A 17,795-nucleotide genomic window follows, 5' to 3' on the forward strand; every position below is an offset into this window, starting at 1 on the left:
AGCCCCGCTGGGGCTTCCGGGCTCAAAACTGGTGCGTGACGGCGTCTGCTTTGTAGACGCGTGGCCACTAGACGCTTGGGCCCTGGATATGCCGGCCACGGGACCGGCTTGGGCCAAAGCGCTCGTCAGCAGCCGGAACTGTGACTATCGTTCTCATGTTCGGTCGTATGTCCATGTGCCTCTTCCAAGAGTTACAAGTTCGCGGTAACCTAAGTGTCCACTATGTGGGGATCTGACGCCCTCTTCCCTTCTTGTTGGTGCTTAGGCTAACCCCCCTGGACTCCTGGCTCTGCTGGATGAGGAGTGCTGGTTCCCGAAGGCCACTGACAAGTCCTTTGTAGAGAAGGTGGCCCAGGAGCAAGGAGGCCACCCCAAGTTCCAGCGGCCAAGGAACCTGCGGGACCAGGCTGACTTCAGCGTCCTGCACTATGCGGGCAAGGTAGGGGGCTGGGCCGGCCCTGGGGCCTGTGGGCAGGGGTGGGGATCACTCGGCTGCAGATGCAGGGAGAATGCAGGGCGCCCCACCATGTCCCCTGGATCAAGACATTGGCCGGGGCCGGGGAAGCCCAAGGACAACTGGGCACACTGTCTGATGAAGTCAGCAAAAGCTTGCTCAGGAAGTGATATTTCCAGGAGGCTTGGAGAGGTGGATAGGAGTTCTCTGCAAGGAGAATTGTGTGCGTTTTATTCCCTCATTCGGCAAAGACGTGCCTTTTGTGTGCTGAGCAAAGCTGGGGCCCCACGCTGGGCATGGTTTCTGCCCTCACAAGGTTCCTGATCTGGGAGAGGGACAAAGACCATGAGAATAAAATGCTGCTAGGTGCTTCAGTGGGGGCAGCGTCAAAGCTGGGAGGGGGGATGCCAGGAGAGGTCTCAGAGGAGAGTAAGGCTCGATCTGGAATTTAAATCAAGGGTCAGCAAACATCTTCTGTACATAGTTCCAGTTTTGTGGGCCAGACAGTCTTTGCCGCAGCTACTCGCTTCTGCTACTGTAGCACGAAAGACACCCCGGGGAATACATAAATGAATATATAAATGAGGGCCATATTCCAATAAAACTTTATAAAAAGGTGTCAAGGCCGGATTTGGCCTGTGGGCCATCATTTGCCAATCCATGGCTCAAATGATGAATAACAGCCAGCAAAGGCTGGGTGAAGGATGGGAAAGGCCATCCAGGGATAAGGAACAGCGTACAGAGGCTGGGAGGCAGGAGACCTCTGTGCTCCGTGTCTGTCCCTCACTCCCTCTTCCCACACATCGTCTAAGACCTCCCATGGGCCCAGCCCTGCCCTGTGGGTCAGACCTGAGCCCTGGCCTCAGGGAGCCACTGTCTGGTGGGGGGCACGTGTGTGGGGGACTGTGCCTGTCAAGACTGACTCTGGAAGCCTCAGAGCAAAGCCTTGAATACTGGGAAGGAGCCAGCCTTGTGAAAATCCATGGTGAGGGAATCACAGGCGTTGGGAATGGCAGGGGTAAACCTGAGGTGGAAATCAGCCTGCATGTTTGAGGAACAGTGAGGGGCCCAGTGTGGCTGGAATAGAATGGATAAGGAAGAAGTGATGGTGGACGAGGTTCTCCAGCTGGGTGGAGGGAGGACAGATAAGGAAAGTAGAGGGAAAGGGGCCCTACCTGCGGAGGGTGCAGTTCTGGGAATAGACAAAAGGGGGCACCGACGCTCTCTGATCCATGGCGAACCCTGCAGGAGCAGGCGGTCTCAGAGCTTCTGGGAGGTTCCATGGGAAGTTGGGAGAGCTGGTGAAGCTGTAGTCTCACCACCTTCCTCTGCCCGGCTTCACCCAGGTCGACTACAAGGCCAACGAGTGGCTGATGAAAAACATGGACCCTCTGAATGACAACGTCGCTGCCCTGCTCCACCTGAGCACGGACAAGCTAACAGCAGAGATCTGGAAAGATGGTGAGGGCCAGCTTCTCCAGGCCCTGTCCCTGGTGCTCTGTGCATCCCTTTCCCCAGCCCACAGCCCACCTTTGCTCTAGAGGCTAAGTTCTAAACGGGAGTTGTCTGCTCGGATGCAGAACTGAGGCAGGCAGGCCAGACAGCCTCCCGGTAGTATTTCCAATCAGTGACTGAGTGGTTGGTGGTTGCTATCAAGCCAGCGTCATACTCAGTGACAAAACACACTTCTCCTTAATCAGAAACAAGATGAGGGTGCCCATAGTCAGCACTGCTGGGAAACACGGTTTTAGCAATACTAGCCTCTGCAATCAGACTGGAAAAAGAAATATCTATATGGCTATTATAAAGAAAGAGATAAAAAAGAAAAAATCGAGAGATTTGACTGAAAAAGAATTAATCACAAGAGAACTCAGCAGCGTGGTGTTTTTATAAATTAGTCGGTTTTGGGGCTTTGCTTTTTTGGCTCTCACAAAGTTCCCGTCAGGGCCCCCAGGGAAGAAGAAAGGAATGACAGATCACGATGTCATTTGGGAGAGCTTTCCTGCTGCAACAAGGCTCATGTGGGTTTAGCCATCAGTCTTTCTGGAATGGCCTTTCTGGGAGGCACAGGCAGAAAAGCCAAATGTCTTTGGCGTGAACCCTGTAGTTTTCCAAGCCTTGTCCGCCACTCCCCATCCTTAGAGGAAAGGTGATTTTAACAACCAGCGGAACCAGCATCTTGGTTTCTCCCAATTCAAGGCTTCCAGAATCTGTCAGTTTGCCTTAGCCTTTTTCTTGACATGAAAAGTGTAGTTGTGAGGCAGTGAGACAAGAGAACAAAATAAGCAAACGTGTGCTTCCCGGACGAACTCGTGGAACAAAGGGCGTGAGGCGCCTCGATGCCGGTGAGCTGGTTTTAGACTGAGGGATCTAATGATGGTGTCTTGCGTGGTTTACACATGACGGACTGACAAGCAGGGTTTGATGTCCAGTAACAGGCAGATTCCGCAACAAGAATCCTCTCCTCAGCCTGAAAATCCCTCCAACCGACACACTCACACTTCTTCAAAGTCTGTGTCCCCTTCAAGGACACAGCACGCTCCCCCGCTACTGTGATCCCTGACATCTCACATCTCATAGGTGCCCAAGCCCCCCAGGGGTTCCAAGAGTGAAGTGGAAGCTGGGAAGCCTCTTGAGTCCTGGACTCGAACTTGGCACAGTGTTATTTTCCTCCATGACTCTCCTGAACAAAGCAAATCACAACAGCCCAGACTCAAGGAGCTGCAAGTCACAGGGAGGGACAGGGACAGTGGCTGTTTGTGCATCAATCTCTACGACAGCTGCCCTGAGCTCAGAGTCGGGTGCCCAGCATCCTGGTAGCCCAGGGGGGAAGGCGGATGAGATAGGCTCTCCTCAGAGAGGCAACCTCAACAAACTGGGGAGGAGTATCGAGCTTCCTGGCAGCCAGGGCAAAAAGGGATACGTAATGAAACAGACAGATTTAACCTCCAGAGAGATTTTTTTTCCCCCTTGGCATTAAATTCTCATAAAGGACATTCATCCTTTCAGTCACCTTTGTTGCCCTCAGTGCCCTCCCCACGAAGGCGAATGGGACAATCCCCCTGGCTTTAGAAGTTCACGGCCAGCACTGAAGTTTTCCCTCCTGCTTTGCCTTGTGCTGTTGACTAATAATGCTTTTTTTTTCTGCCACCTTCCCTCTCTCTCCTCCCTTCTCTTGCTGTTCCCTTTACATCTTCCGCCCCATCTCTCTGCCCCTCCCCTCATCTGTCCTCACCACCCCCCCAAGAACATGGGGGTTTCCAGCAATTCTCTTTTCTTGGCTCCTTCCCACCGTCGCCCCCAGGATCTTCAGGGAGGCGCGGCTCTGCCATTTCTCCGTCAGGGGGTGGGTGTTGCTGTGCGTCCACGGGTGAGATTTGCCGGCCGAGGAGGGTGGGCCTGTCGGACCGGGTACCTGACTTTGAATGTCTGTCCCCTCTCCTCCACGTGGAGGACACTTGCCTTTCTCCCCCTTCCTTGGCGCTTCCCTCTGCAGTTTCCAGACTTTCCGTAGCAGCACATGCCTTCTAACTAAACCGCATGTAAGGGGACAAGCAATTATGATAGTACCAGCTGGTGTTTACTGAGCACTTACTATGTGCAAAGCCTGTTTATGATTACTATGCCCTAGAATCCACTGAACAACCCAGAGAGGCAGGTGGTGGTACTACTAACCCCATGATACAGAGGACACTGAGGTCCCGAGAGGTTATGTCACCTGCCTGAGGTCACACAGCCATTAAGGGACAGAGCTGGGATTTGAGCCCAGGACCTCGGGTCCCAGAGCCTCTGTTTTTCTCCATGCTGTAAGAACTTCATTATCCTTTTGATGGTAGCTGGGAGTTTGGCAGTGAGAGGGAGCATTGAACCTGGGGAGGAAGAGGCCGTAGGTGAGCCCTGCTGCACACCAGGCCCTGCCTGGAAGTCAGGTTTACCTGGTTGACCCTCCTTATTGAGGGCTGCAGGATGTCAGGGTCTGCCCCACCTGCAGAAACCTGGCAGGATTTAGAACAGAATTCGAGGGGAAGGAGGAGGTATTACTCACTAGCTGAAGTGACACCATCAAAGATCAGGCTGTACTGGGAACAGGTTCTGTGAAGGCGGTCTGTCTTCTTTGACACACGGCACGTAAAACCCAGGCTTTATTACATTTTTTAGTGGGACATCGTTTTAAGTTCCTAAAAAATGCCACCAAGCTGCGTTCAGGATCTCCGGCGCCCTCTCTCTGCCTGTGAAATGGGAACGGTTCTTCCAGGCAGAGAGGAAGTGCTTGGTAAGCCTGTGCTGTCGCCATCCGCACCTGTGTATAAGGAGCGTGGAGATGGAGATCTCGTCCTTGAGAAGACGAGACATCAGAGGCCAGGGTCCCTGAGGACTCACCCTGGCTGGATTCAGATCCTAGAGCTTCATTTTCTAAGCTGTGTGACCTCAGGCACTGTCTTCCACCTCTCTGAGCCTCCTGTCTGAGTTTACACAGCAGTCCAGGGGGGCTGACAACACCTACCTTAGCAGTGTTTCGTATGTAAAGTACCAGGTCCTAGCAATGACAAGACCCTTGAACTTTAACCAAGTTTAACCAGGCCACCTACAACTGACACCTGACCCCCTTCTTCCTCTGCCTCTGTTTCCTTTTCCCATAGTGGAGGGCATCGTGGGGCTGGAGCAGGTGAGCAGCCTTGGGGATGGCCCACCAGGGGGCCGCCCCCGCCGGGGCATGTTCCGAACGGTGGGACAGCTCTACAAGGAGTCCCTGAGCCGCCTCATGGCCACACTCAGCAACACCAACCCCAGCTTCGTCCGCTGTATCGTCCCCAACCATGAGAAGAGGGTGAGTGATCGGCCTGGGAAGGGGGGGCAACTCCAGCAGCGGGTAAAGGCCTGGCCACTGACCTTGGCTGGAGCCTGGCTCACCTCGGACTGGGTGTGTGACCTTGACCAAGTCGCTTTCCCTCCCAGGCTCAGTGCTCTGTTAGGAAAACTCACTCATTCAATTCATGGGACTTAAATTTTACTGAGCACCTACTAAGGGCCAGGTGTTGGGGATACTTTTGAAAGAAAAGCACGGACAACTCCTATTCTCACAGTCTGAGGGGGAGCACAGACATTCGACTGAGCAACCATAATGAATATCCAATTGAATTTGTAGGGGTGGTAGTTATCCCCTACAGTTTAATCTGGTCCGTGAAGTCAGGGAAGCCTCCCTGGAGGAGGTGGTGATTGAGCCATGAAGGATCAGGGGTATGCTGAGGAGAGAACAGCTTGTGCAAAGGTCTGGTGGGAGATTGGGGCATGAAAGGTACAGGGGATGAAATGAAGGCTGTTGGGGTTGGGGATGTCATGTCAGGGTTGGGGAGACCATGCCTGGCTTCCCAGGCCACCAAAAGTTTTTCTTGTTAGGACAATCAGAGAATGGGCCCTGTAGAGAAGGGTCAACATGGGTGGAAAATGAAATATAGCAATAAGTGCCCAAGGCTTCCCCTGTCCTCAGAAAACAGGAACTGTAGTTCCTGGGTGTGTGTGTGTGTGTGTGTGTCTGTCTGTCTGTCTGGTGTCTGCAGATACTATATCTTATCAAATCTAGGATACATTTATTTCTCACACTTTAGCATCTCTGAAGTTAGGGGGGGTGGCCTGCAATCGGTGTCCTGTTAGAGGATGATTGACAGGAGTTGGTCTTTCTTGACAGTATATAAAGTAACAGCATGTTTTGCAACTGATGGAGGCTTGTATTTGATGAAATACCGTGCATAGATTTACCCATTTCTCCAAGGAGCCCTGGTTCTTTTCCGTGAATGGTGCTTGGAGTCTAAGATCTGGGTGTTAGATGTGCTCAGTGGTATTAGAACTTCTCAGCAAACAGCTTCGTATATACACACAAGTGCATAAACATTCACAAACATACTTTTTTTCTTAAGTCATCTCTACACCCAACGTGGGGCTCAAACTCACGACCCCAAGATCAAGAGTCACGTGCTTCTACGACTGAGCCAGCCAGGCGCCCCTGTATACACACATTTATATCTATATTGATTTCTATAAATATCTCTACATATGGAAAACTCTGAGTTCACACCAATGTGCCAAGTTCTGTCTCAATATCCCAGAGTTTATTGTAACTTTTTCCTCATGCAAATTTGTAACTCTTTGTGTGTGTGTGTGTGATAGTGAGAAACTTGGATCCTACAAAATACTACACATTTATGTGTTTTCTCAGTCCCTTTTCATGTAATCCATCTCTTGGCCCTCCTGGCACCTCCCACACTCAAGCCTGCCCAATATTTTGTAAGAGAGTGGGATGGAAGAGGGAAGAAGACATCAATGTGAGACCATCCTATTTATCATTTCTTTTTTTTTTTTTTAAAGATTTTATTTATCCCAACACAATCCCCAGTTTCTTATAGAACCTTCTAGATCAGTTGTTCTCAACCCTGGCTGTACACTAGCACCCTCTGGGAAGCTTTAAAAAAAACAAAACACCAAAAAAACAAAAATCCAACATCCGGGCCACAGCCCAGAATAGAACGTGAATCTCGGGAGGGGGATTAAAACACAAGAACCGCCATTCTGGATTTTTTTTTTTAAGATTTTATTTATTTATTTGACAGGCGAGATCACAAGCAGGCAGAGGCAGGCAGAGAGAGGAGGAAGCAGGCTTCCCGCTGAGCAGAGAGCCCGATGCGGGGCTCGATCCCAGGACCCTGGGATCATGACCTGAGCCGAAGGCAGAGGCTTTAACCCACTGAGCCACCCAGGCGCCCCCATTCTGGATCTTTTTGTGGGGCCACTGAAGCATATATATCTTATATTTATGCAACTGTCAAACATTTATTGAATATCTGCCAAGCACTGTTTGAGGCACTGGGGACTCAACAATGAAAAAGCAGATAAAAGCCTCTTCCCTCAGATTGTTAATGTTGTGGCAAAAGGGATTTTCCTTTTATTACTATAGGTGTCCCCCTTCCTTAGCAGTAAGGCTTCACTACTGCGGGAGAGAACTAACTCTCCCCTACAGCTTTCAGTGGGATATTGGAGCTACACATGGTCATGTGACCCAGGCCTGGCCAATCACAGTGTGTGGTTCTGGGGTGGGCACACGACCCATCCTAGACCAATGAGGACACTGGGCAAGAGCCACACTTTTTCCTCCAGGGTTGCTGAACTGGGAGAACCAAAGTTGGGAGCTACTGGGGGCTCCCTTGCCATCCTGAGGGGAAAAAGAGAAAGAAAGAGAGCGAAAATGAGATTCCTTCAGAATGAAGTCAACACAGAGCCAAGGAAAGGAAAAAGATCCCTGACACCCCATTTGCGCACCTGGATCCAGCTATAACTGAACCCCACTATGGAATTTCAATCACATGAGTTCATACATTCTCGTTTTTGCTTAAGCCACCTTAGTTGACTGTCTCGCAATCAAAACAGCCCCAAGGAAATAGCTGGAGAGAGCTGTAGTCAGAAATGATAAATAGGGGGCACCTGGGTGGCTCAGTGGGTTAAGCCTCTGCCTTCGGCTCAGGTCATGATCTCAGGGTCCTGGGATCGAGCCCCACATCGGGGTCTCTGCTCAGCAGGGAGCCTGCTTCTCCTCTGTCTCTGCCTGCTGCTCTGCCTACTTGTGATCTCTATCTCTGTGTCAAATAAATAAATAAAATCTTAAAAAAAAAAAGAAAGAAAGAAAGAAAGAAAGAAAGAAAGAAAGAAAGAAACTGGGGATTGTGGAGTGCCTGGGATGCTCAGTCATTTAAGAGTCCGACTCCTGATTTCAGCTCAGGTCTTGATTTCAGGATGATTGTTCAAGCCTGGTGCATTGGGCTCCATGCTGGGTGTGAAGCCTACAGAAAGAAAGGAAGGAAGGAAGGGAGGGAGGAAGGAGGGAGGAAAGCGAGGGAAGGAAGGAGGAGAGGAAGAAAGAAAGAAGGAAAAAGGAAGGAAGGAAGGAAGGAAGGAAAAGAGAGATAAGAGAGAAGAGAGAAACTGAGGATTGTGTTGCCCACTCTGGGGGCCTGGACAAGACAAGAGCTCTCTAAAAATGTCGTTTAAATTTTTGTACTGTTTAGACTTTTTTAGAAGCAATTTAAAATGAAAAAAGGCAAGAGAAGTTAGCTACTCCAAAATAATGATGCATGGGTGTTATTACACATCACCTTCCCTGGGAGGCCATTCACCAACAATCCCTGGTGCAAATTCAGCACTCCCCGCCCTCCCTGCGGCTCTTTCTGCCTTAGCACACACTGTTGCTCCCGTCCTACGTTGACTTAGTGACTGATTTCTTGTCCTCATTGTCAGCCTCTGCGGCTGGACAGTGAACACCCCCAGGGCAGTAGGTGCTCAGGAAATTATAGGTTGACCTGTGCGAAATCGCCCATGATTTCTGACCTGCCAGAAGCGCCGGTGCTGGTTTCCCCAGGCGGCTGCCGTCCGGTGCGAGGCGCCCCCGTGTGGCCGCCTCCGACCCCGCGTCTCTGCCCCGCTCTCCGCAGGCCGGCAAGCTGGAGCCTCGGCTGGTGCTGGACCAGCTGCGCTGCAACGGCGTCCTGGAGGGCATCCGCATCTGTCGCCAGGGCTTCCCCAACCGCATCCTCTTCCAGGAGTTCCGGCAGCGGTGAGTGCGGTGGGGCGCCGCGGGGAGGGGCTCGGGTTGGGAAGCCAACCTACCCGCCCCCCGCCCCTATATCTGCATCCGAATCCCCCCACTGCCACTTCTCAGTCTGGGGAGTCCAGACAAGTTGCTTTGGTTCCTGTCTTAGCGTTCTCTGTGGGATGGGAGATCAGGACCCTGCTCAGGGCGCTCCCGAGGGAAAGGCTGCTTTTTGTGGTAGTCCCTAGGTGACGATTTGCATTTCTTTACAAATGCAATAGGAAGGGATAGGACAAAAAATACCAGAGTTTAAGAAGCAAGTCATGGGGGGGGGGGGGGGGGAGAAAGAAAGAAGAAGAAGCAAGTCATAGGGGCCCCTGGGTGGTTCAGTCTGTGAAGCTTACGATCTCTAAGTCGTGATATCGGGCAGGCATTGGACTTCGTGCAGAGTGTGGAGCTGGCTTGACTTTCTCTCTCTTCTTCTCCCTCTGACCCTCTCCCTACCCCTCAACCCCTACTTACGCACACGTGTGCTCTCTTTCTCTGGAAAAAAAAAATTATTAAAAAATCCAATTACTGGGGCACCTGGATAGCTCAGTTGCTTGAGTGTGTGCCTTTGGCTCAGGTCGTGATCCCCGAGTCCCAGGGTCAACCCCAGCCTTGGGCTCCCTGCTCAGCAGGGAGTCTGCTTCTCCCTCTCACTCTGCTCTTTCCCCTGCTTGTGCACGCATGTGCTCGCGCTTTCCCTCTCAAAAATAAATCAATAATCCAGTTCCTCCGTTGGCCGGGCCACATCTCAAGGGCTCGCTCAGCAGTTAAATTTGGCCAGCGGCTTCTCTGTTGGACAGCGCAGCTGTGAGATGGCTGCTTAGAGTGTGGCCCCCGGGACCAGCAGCATGAGTGTCGCTGGGCAGCCTGTCAGATATGCCCATGTTCAGACACCACCCCAGACTTACGGAATTAGGATCTGCATTTTAATAACCCACCCCTGGTGACTGAGCAACCCTGATACACACGTGTGCGTGCGCACACACACACGTTTCTCAACCACTCATACGACTCATAAAATAAGTCGTATTAACATAGGACATGTATTATGTCTCTGATGTGTGTGTGTATACATTGTATTTATAATATGTATGATGTTTTCCGGAACGTCGAGATCCAGGGAAGGGCACAGCAGGGACGTGTTTAGGAACCGTGTCCCATTTTATTTTCCGTTGCGCTTCGAGCTTTGGAAGCAGCTGCCGCCCAGTGCTTAGCTCAGGGTCTGACCAATAATAAGTCTTCAGAGGCAGCAGCTGTCACTGGCGGGCGTTCTCACCTTTCCACTCTGAGACCCGCCGTGTTCCGCATCTCAGTGGTGCTGGTGGGGTGAACACTCACGATCAGCTCGCGGTGAGTGTCCAAGTTTGGCAGCTCCTGGAGCCAGTGCCGCCATTGGCGGTATTAACACTCTTAGCCCAGTGTGTGGTGCTCTGTAAACGCTCGAGTGTTCTCTCTTCATAATGTTTGTATCATCATCATCATCCTCATCATCATCATCATCGTTACCGCTGTTTGTCGCTCGGAGCGCAGTGTGAGCCGTGGCGGGAGCTCAGTGACAGCGTGATGTAACTCCTCCCCTCCCACCACAGATACGAGATCCTGACGCCCAATGCCATCCCCAAGGGCTTTATGGATGGGAAACAGGCCTGTGAGAAGATGGTGAGTGTGGGGCAGAGCCTAGGCTGTGGGTGTGTGCGCATGCATGTACAGGGGCCCTGGCAGTGGAAGAGGGAAGCCGGGACCTCCCTCTCCTCACCCCTCCTCTTCACCACCCCTCTCCAACCCCTCACAGATCCAAGCCCTAGAACTGGACTCCAACCTCTACCGTGTGGGACAGAGCAAGATCTTCTTCCGGGCAGGGGTCCTGGCCCAGCTGGAAGAGGAGCGGGACCTAAAGGTCACAGACATCATCGTGTCCTTCCAGGCAGCTGCCCGGGGATACCTAGCTCGCAAGTAGGGCACCGTGCCTGGGTCCTGTTGGCCAAGACTGGGGGCGGGGGCAAGGAAGGGTTGACCAGATGGCTCCAGGGGTCAGGGCCTCCAAAATGGTAGAAGGACCGGGAAACAAAGGGATGGAGTCACCAGATGCTCAGACTTCTTGCTTCTACAGTCCCTGAGGGCCCCTGTGGGCCAGTTCCGGTGCTGAGCAGTGCTGGGGACACAGGGAAGAGCTAGGCTTGGCCATAGGCTGACCAACCATCTTGCATCACCTGGGACTGGAGGTTCCCCAGGGTGCTTGATTTTCGGGGCTAAAACAAAGAAAGCCTGTGGCAAACAGGGCGTGGTGGTCACCCTACTGGCCAGTGCCTTGAGGGACTCCACTTTGGAGGGGGAGACGTACATGGGCACATGTCACAGTCTGGAGCTTTCATGGTCTCCCACGTGAAGTGTGGTGACCCTACAGCAGACCAGGATGCCTTCAAGTCATACCCGATGACCAGAGAGACGAAGGAGGATGGGACAGGTGCTGCAGGCAGGAGCGACAGCTGATTCAAAGGCCTAGGGACACAGGAGCCTGACATGTTTCAGGAATGTCAGAAGTTTGTAGGACGGTCTCCTTCTCCCTTGAAACAGCCCAGAGGGAGGATCAGAGAATAAAGGACTCCCCTAAACACTAGGCCGAGTGGCAGGGACCTCGTCCAGGGGTGCTGGGGAGCCATGGGAGAGCTGTGAGCAGGGGAGGGGAGGGTAAGCTCTGGGTATAGAAGACCCCCTCAGAAGGCAGTTTGGGGGCGGACTGGGGGGAAGAGACTGGGAGGTTGGGGTGAGGGTCCAGGTGGGGGAAGAGGAGGCCTGAACTAGAGTTGTGGGAATAGAGAGCAGGGGACACAGCTGAGAGAGTCAAGGGTTGAAGGACTGACAGCCTGTATGCAACAGGACCTGCCAATAGTAGAAGGCGTTTGCACATAGGAGGCACTTAACGATGGTTGACTAAGTGAAGGGAGCTATGCTCTCTTGTGAAGGGGACAGGCCTGGGGGGGCAGAGCCGTCACTCTCCCCCTTGCCCGCCCATCTCCCCACTCAGAGCCTTCCAGAAGCGGCAGCAGCAGCAGAGCGCCCTGCGTGTGATGCAGAGAAACTGTGCCGCTTACCTCAAGCTGAGACACTGGCAGTGGTGGCGGCTCTTCATCAAGGTGAGGGTGCCTGGGGAAGTAACCTGAATAGCAAGGAGACAGCACCTTGGGTCCAGGGCTGCTCGGGCATGTGGCTTTCTTTGGGCCTCAGCTTTCTGCATCTGTAAAATGGGACCAATCAGCTCAACCTTTATTAGCCAGGATTCTTTGGTGGAGACCCAAAAAATCTGACTCAAACCAACATGAGTAAAAGATTCTGGACAGCTTCAGGAATAGCTGGATCCAGGGCTGAGTCGGGGGTCCCAGAGAACCCCTCAGATTCAGTGACTCGCTGGGAGGACTCACAGAACTTAGAGAAGCTGTTATCCTCAAGGTTATGGTTTATTACAGTGAAAGGCAAGAGAGATTAAAGTCAGCAAAGGGAAAAGGGGCACCGAACAGAGCTCGGGAGGGACCAGGCACAGGCTTCCAGTTGTCCTCTCAACACGGAGTCATGTGGACAGTGCATAATTCTTCCAGAAACAATGTGTGACAACGCATATGGGCTGTTGCCAACCAGGGAAGCTCCCCGAGTCTCAGTGTCCAAGCTTGTCATTAGGGGTCAGTCTCACAGGCATGGCTGACCCCCCCATGCGGTTGATCTCACTCAGTCTCCAGCCTCTCGAGAGGCCAAGCTGATACCACGGGGGCCAAGAATCCCAGGTAACAAAGTCCGTCTTATCAGTCAGAATGTTCCAAGAGCTTGCAGATTATCTTCCAGGAGCCAGGCAAGGGCCAGGCCTTTCTGTGACAGAGGCAGGGTTTGGACAGCCCAGGCCCGCTGAGTCAACCCTTTATGCCACAAGGGCCCAAACAGTGATGTCAGTGATCTGTGTCTCCCATCTGGCTTTTCCTCCGAGGTGATGCCCTGTAGGCTTTTCCACACGGGTGCCACCGGTCCACTGAGACTTGTCCGCGGCCGGCTAGGCCAGCATGGACTTCTGTCCCAAAGCTCCAGCTAGATTCTTAGGTTTGACTCACCCTTGGCCAGCTGGGGTCATGTGACCACCCAAGGACTTGTCACAACACATCCCATGAGCCAGGCTGGTAATCACACGCCTGCCTGGAGCAGAGGGGCAGAGCCAGGTCATCAGACCCCTGTGAGCATGGGGTGGGGGGCAGTGTGTCCCCCCAGTGAGAAACTGGAGAGGAGGAAGGAAGATCGAAATTTGGAGGCAAAAAAAACCAGCCGTTCAGTGTAATTCTGAGTGCGGTGTGAGAGCACTCAGCCTCTGGGCCCTCAGCCAGTGTCACCTGAGCACCTGCCCGTCACCTTTGGGGGATCATGATAAAAATGGTGAATAAAAACGAAGTCCTGCCGGCCCTGTGGGAGAAAGCCGGCCTGCCCCAGGCCTGGGAGTGGGGGTTGACCGCATCTCAGAGAAATATAAAATTATAGCCGTGATAAATGCCACCAGCTAGGGCAGAAGAGACTACGATTAGAGAAAGAACCAAGGAGAGTTGGGAGGAACCGAACAGGAAGCCAGCCGTGGGACAGCAATGATCAGAGCGGATCCCGCTCAGCAAAAGGGGAGCTTGTCCTTTCGGTGCCGCCAACCCGAGTCACACCGCGGACAGTGCATCCCTCCATCCCTCCCCGGGGGCCGGGACTCGACTTTGAGGGGCGTTGTGTTACAGAACGGGCGGTGCCCCCGGTTAGTTTAGCGAAGAAGGAACACATATCGTGCCTGTGCTGCGGGCCTTTGCCTTGAACTGTTCGAAGCTCTTCGTAGCGTCCGCTCATTCACCCATCGCGAAAAGCCCGTGGCGCAGGGGCTGTTCCCATCCCGGATCCGTGGATGAGGACGCTGCCCTGCGGCCCCGGAGCTGCCGCCCGGGAGTTGCAGTGCTTACTCTGCTCCCGGGCCACGGGGAGCCCGCCGTTCCCACCTTTACCTCCCCCCTCCCCCGCCTCAGGTGAAGCCGCTGCTGCAGGTGACCCGGCAGGACGAGGTGCTGCAGGCGCGGGCGCAGGAGCTGCAGAAAGTGCAGGAGCTGCAGCAGCAGAGTGCCCGCGAAGTGTGCGAGCTCCAGGGCCGCCTGACACAGGTGAGGGGCGGGGCCGGGGCGGGGCCAGGGTGTGGGGGCGGGGCTCCCGACTGAGCCGCGAGGCGCGGGGTTCTTGCGGATCCTAGATGCTCAGGGGGCTGGAGAGGGGCAGGCCGGGGCCGGCCTTGTGGCGGGGCAAGCAGAGGGGAAGACAGGCGGTGAGCTTTCCATTGACCATGTTTTTCTGGTGTCTTCTAAGTAATGTTGAAGCAAAACCCTTTTTTGAGCACTTTCCTGTTTGCTTTTACTGAGTTATTTCCTTTGGTTAGATTTCTAGGCGTAGGAGTGTTAAATGAAATGTGAGATGGTAGAAAGGCCTCTCTGGGGCTATTTGGAGGGTGGCCTGGAGAGGGAGAGACTGGAGGTGGGGAGGCCGGGGAGGAGGTTGGAGAGAGTTCACTGGGAAAGGATAAGGCTCAAGCCCTGGGAAGAAGGGAGGTGGGAGAGAAGGAGGCACCTAGGGGTCTGACTTGATGACTGTGTGGGGGAGGGGCTTGAGGTCATCCTGAGATGGGGACCTAGATGGAAAGCCTTCCAGGTCCCAAAGGTCAAAGCAAATCAGGAGGCAGGAGGCAGGAGGGACTCGGATTGCTCCACCGAGACTGCTCTGGGAGCACTGCCTGCTGAGTGCTGACCTCCCACCCTGTCCCCAGCTGGAAGAGGAGCGGGCCCGCCTGGCAGAGCAGCTCCGAGCAGAGGCAGAGCTGTGTGCCGAGGCCGAGGAGACACGGGGGCGGCTGGCAGCTCGAAAGCAGGAGCTGGAGCTGGTGGTGACAGAGCTGGAGGCCCGCGTGGGCGAGGAGGAGGAGTGCAGCCGCCAGCTGCAGAGTGACAAGAAGAGGCTGCAACAGCATATACAGGTCTGGCCCCTGTGTTCCCACAGACCACCTCACCCCATGCCCTTCTGTCCACCCTGACAACCTTTGCATCTCCAAACCATGTCTCATTGGGCCATGAATTTGCAGAAAACTCAACTCAAAGTGATTAAGCCCAAAGAATACTCCTTTGGTTCAAATAATGGAAGACTTGAGAATGTATAAGCTTCAGGCATGGCTGGATCCAGGTGCCGAGATGATATCCTTTGTACTCTTTCTCTCTCCATCCGGTCCATTTGCCTCTAGGCTGCAGCATTCCCAGGCAGGCCACCCTTCAAAATCCACTATGTGCTTTACCTCTCCATCCAGATGCTAATGTTTCACCGGCAGTATTCATCTGCATTTACGTTTTATGATCTCTTCCCTTGAAAAAAGTAGATGGAGGTACCCAAGTTATGCCAAACATACTTGAAAAATTTTCAGTGATTTAAGTGAGTGTCTGGTTTTAAATTTAAAATAAATAAAATAAGTTTGAAAATTCAGTTCCTCAGTCATACTGACCACATTTCAGGAGCTCAGTAAGGGTTTTAATCACCTCCTCTTTATCTGCATGTGGGGGAGGGATTCTGCCCTGTAGTTACGGAGATGGCCTAACACCATGCCACAGAGAGCCACACACAGGTTGCACTCAGGAATGAAATGAACAGGTCACAGCTGTGGGAGGCCGGCTTTGTAGTAACAAAAGGACGGGGTGACCTCTGGTTCCTACAGGGAGATGTGAAGGGTTAGTTTGAATAACTCCAGGGCTGGCAGGTAGCTGAAGTCCACTCTGTCGGCAGAAGCTGGCCCTGTGCCTGGTCCCTGTGATATACACTGTTATGTGTATATAGGTAGACCTCATCTGTGGGAGCAGAGAGGGAGGAGGAGGACATGTGGGTAAGCCATTACAGATCCTCCCGATAGCAGGGAGCAAGGCAGCACCCAATACTACATCCTTTTTTTTTTTTAAAGGTTTTAAAATATTTTTAAATTTTAAATATTTTAACATATTTTATGATATTTAAGTATTTAAAATTTTTAATATTTTTATATTTTAATTTTTTAAATATTTAAAGTTTTAAATATTTAATTTTTTTCATTTTAATTTTAAATATTTTATTTTCTTCAAAGAGTCATTTTTATTTTATTTTTCAAAGATTTTATTTATTTGACAGAGATGACAAGTAGGCAGAGAGGGAGGCAGAGAGAGAGGGGAAAGCAGGCTCACTGCTGAGCAGAGAGGCTGACGTGGGGCTCCATCCCGGGACCCTGAGACCATGACCTGAGCCAAAGGCAGAGGCTTAACCCACTGAGCCACCCAGGCACCCCTAATTTTAAATACTTAAAAATTTTTAAATATATTTACTTCGGGGTGGGGAGCACAGAGAGAGAGGGAGAAACGGACTCTCCGCTGAGCAGAGAGCCCAGTGTGGGGCTCAATCCCAGGACCCTGAGATCATGACCTGAGCTGAAGGCAGATGCTCAACCAACTGAACCACTCAGGTCCTCCCCCGTTTTTTTAAATTAATGTATTGGGGCACGTGGGTGGCTCAGTTGGTTGGGCATCTGACTCTTGATTTCAGCTCATGTCTTGATCTCAGGGTCATGAGTTCGAGCCCTGTGTCAGGCTCCATGATGTGGAGCATACTTTAAAGAAAAAAGAAAAAAATTGAGGTATTATTGACATATAACATTAGTTCAGGTATACAACGTAATGATTCAATATTTGTATATATTGGCAAGGGATGTCCACAGTAAGTCAATATCCATTCCTTTACATAGTAACAAAAAAACCTTTTCTAGTGGTGTGAACTTTTAAGATCTAGTCTCTCTGCCACTCTCAAATATAGAATATAGTACTAAAACCACAGTTGTACTATCTATTACATCCCCTGGATTTATTTATTTTATAACTAGAAGTGTGTACTTTTTGACCCCCTTCCCCCCACTTCAGTGACCCTTTCTTCCCACCACAACCATTTGTCTCTTCAATGTATCTGTGAGCTCAGTGTTTTGTGTGGTTTTGGTTTTGTTTTTTAGATTCCACACATGAGTGAGATCATAGGCTATTTGTCTTTCTCTGACTTCTCTCACCTAGCACAATGCCCTTGACGTCCATCCGCGCTGTCACCCAATATCGAATCTTAATTTCCAGTCCCGCGTCACATGTTGCCACAGGGGGCAGTGCCCATCTCTATGATGTGCTTATTTATTTTTATTGTTTATCATCTTCCCGCACACAAAGGAATGTCATTTCCATAAGGACAAAGATGTGTATCTATTTTCGGTGCCTAGAACAGGGCCTGGCACACATGGGGCCCTCAGGGAAGGCTCAGCGGAGAATGAAATGAATGAATGAGACAGGGAGACCAGTGAAGATTTGCTCCTTCCCAGTCTTGCCCAGAGTGTAGACCTGTCTGAGCCACAAGCCCTCGGGGTTTGGGACCGTCCCCTCCACCCCGTCCTTCCCATCGCACCCCAGTCTCCAGCCCCTGGATCCTCATCCCTGCCCCCACCCCTCTCCAGGAGCTGGAGAGCCACCTCGAGGCCGAGGAGGGGGCACGACAGAAGTTGCAGCTAGAGAAGGTGACCACGGAGGCGAAGCTGAAGAAATTTGAGGAAGACCTGCTCCTCTTAGAAGATCAGAATGCAAAGCTGAGCAAGGTCAGTGGCCTTTGGGCCCCTAGGGGCAGGGGCAGTGG

General features: G+C 52.2%; 1 protein-coding gene across 3 annotated transcripts in view; it reads left to right on the top strand.

Moving 5' to 3' along the window:
• MYH14 (myosin heavy chain 14) overlaps positions 1–17,795 on the top strand; it is a 79,631-nt gene that overhangs the window by 31,307 nt on the left and 30,529 nt on the right. For 2 of the 3 annotated variants that reach the window (XM_032838893.1, XM_032838894.1), the window contains 10 exons: positions 266–439; positions 1,801–1,915; positions 5,095–5,282; positions 8,932–9,053; positions 10,667–10,736; positions 10,870–11,030; positions 12,103–12,211; positions 14,108–14,239; positions 14,893–15,099; positions 17,620–17,757. In XM_032838893.1, coding sequence (XP_032694784.1) covers positions 266–439; positions 1,801–1,915; positions 5,095–5,282; positions 8,932–9,053; positions 10,667–10,736; positions 10,870–11,030; positions 12,103–12,211; positions 14,108–14,239; positions 14,893–15,099; positions 17,620–17,757 — 1,416 coding nt within the window. Of the gene's footprint in view, positions 1–265; positions 440–1,800; positions 1,916–3,701; positions 3,801–5,094; positions 5,283–8,931; positions 9,054–10,666; positions 10,737–10,869; positions 11,031–12,102; positions 12,212–14,107; positions 14,240–14,892; positions 15,100–17,619; positions 17,758–17,795 lie in introns of all 3 variants that reach the window. The other variant, XM_032838892.1, reaches the window with a different exon arrangement.

The sequence above is a fragment of the Lontra canadensis genome, unplaced genomic scaffold, assembly GCF_010015895.1.
Source record: "Lontra canadensis isolate GAN:19392208 unplaced genomic scaffold, GSC_riverotter_1.0 scaffold107, whole genome shotgun sequence".
Classification (NCBI taxonomy): Eukaryota; Metazoa; Chordata; class Mammalia; order Carnivora; family Mustelidae; genus Lontra; species Lontra canadensis.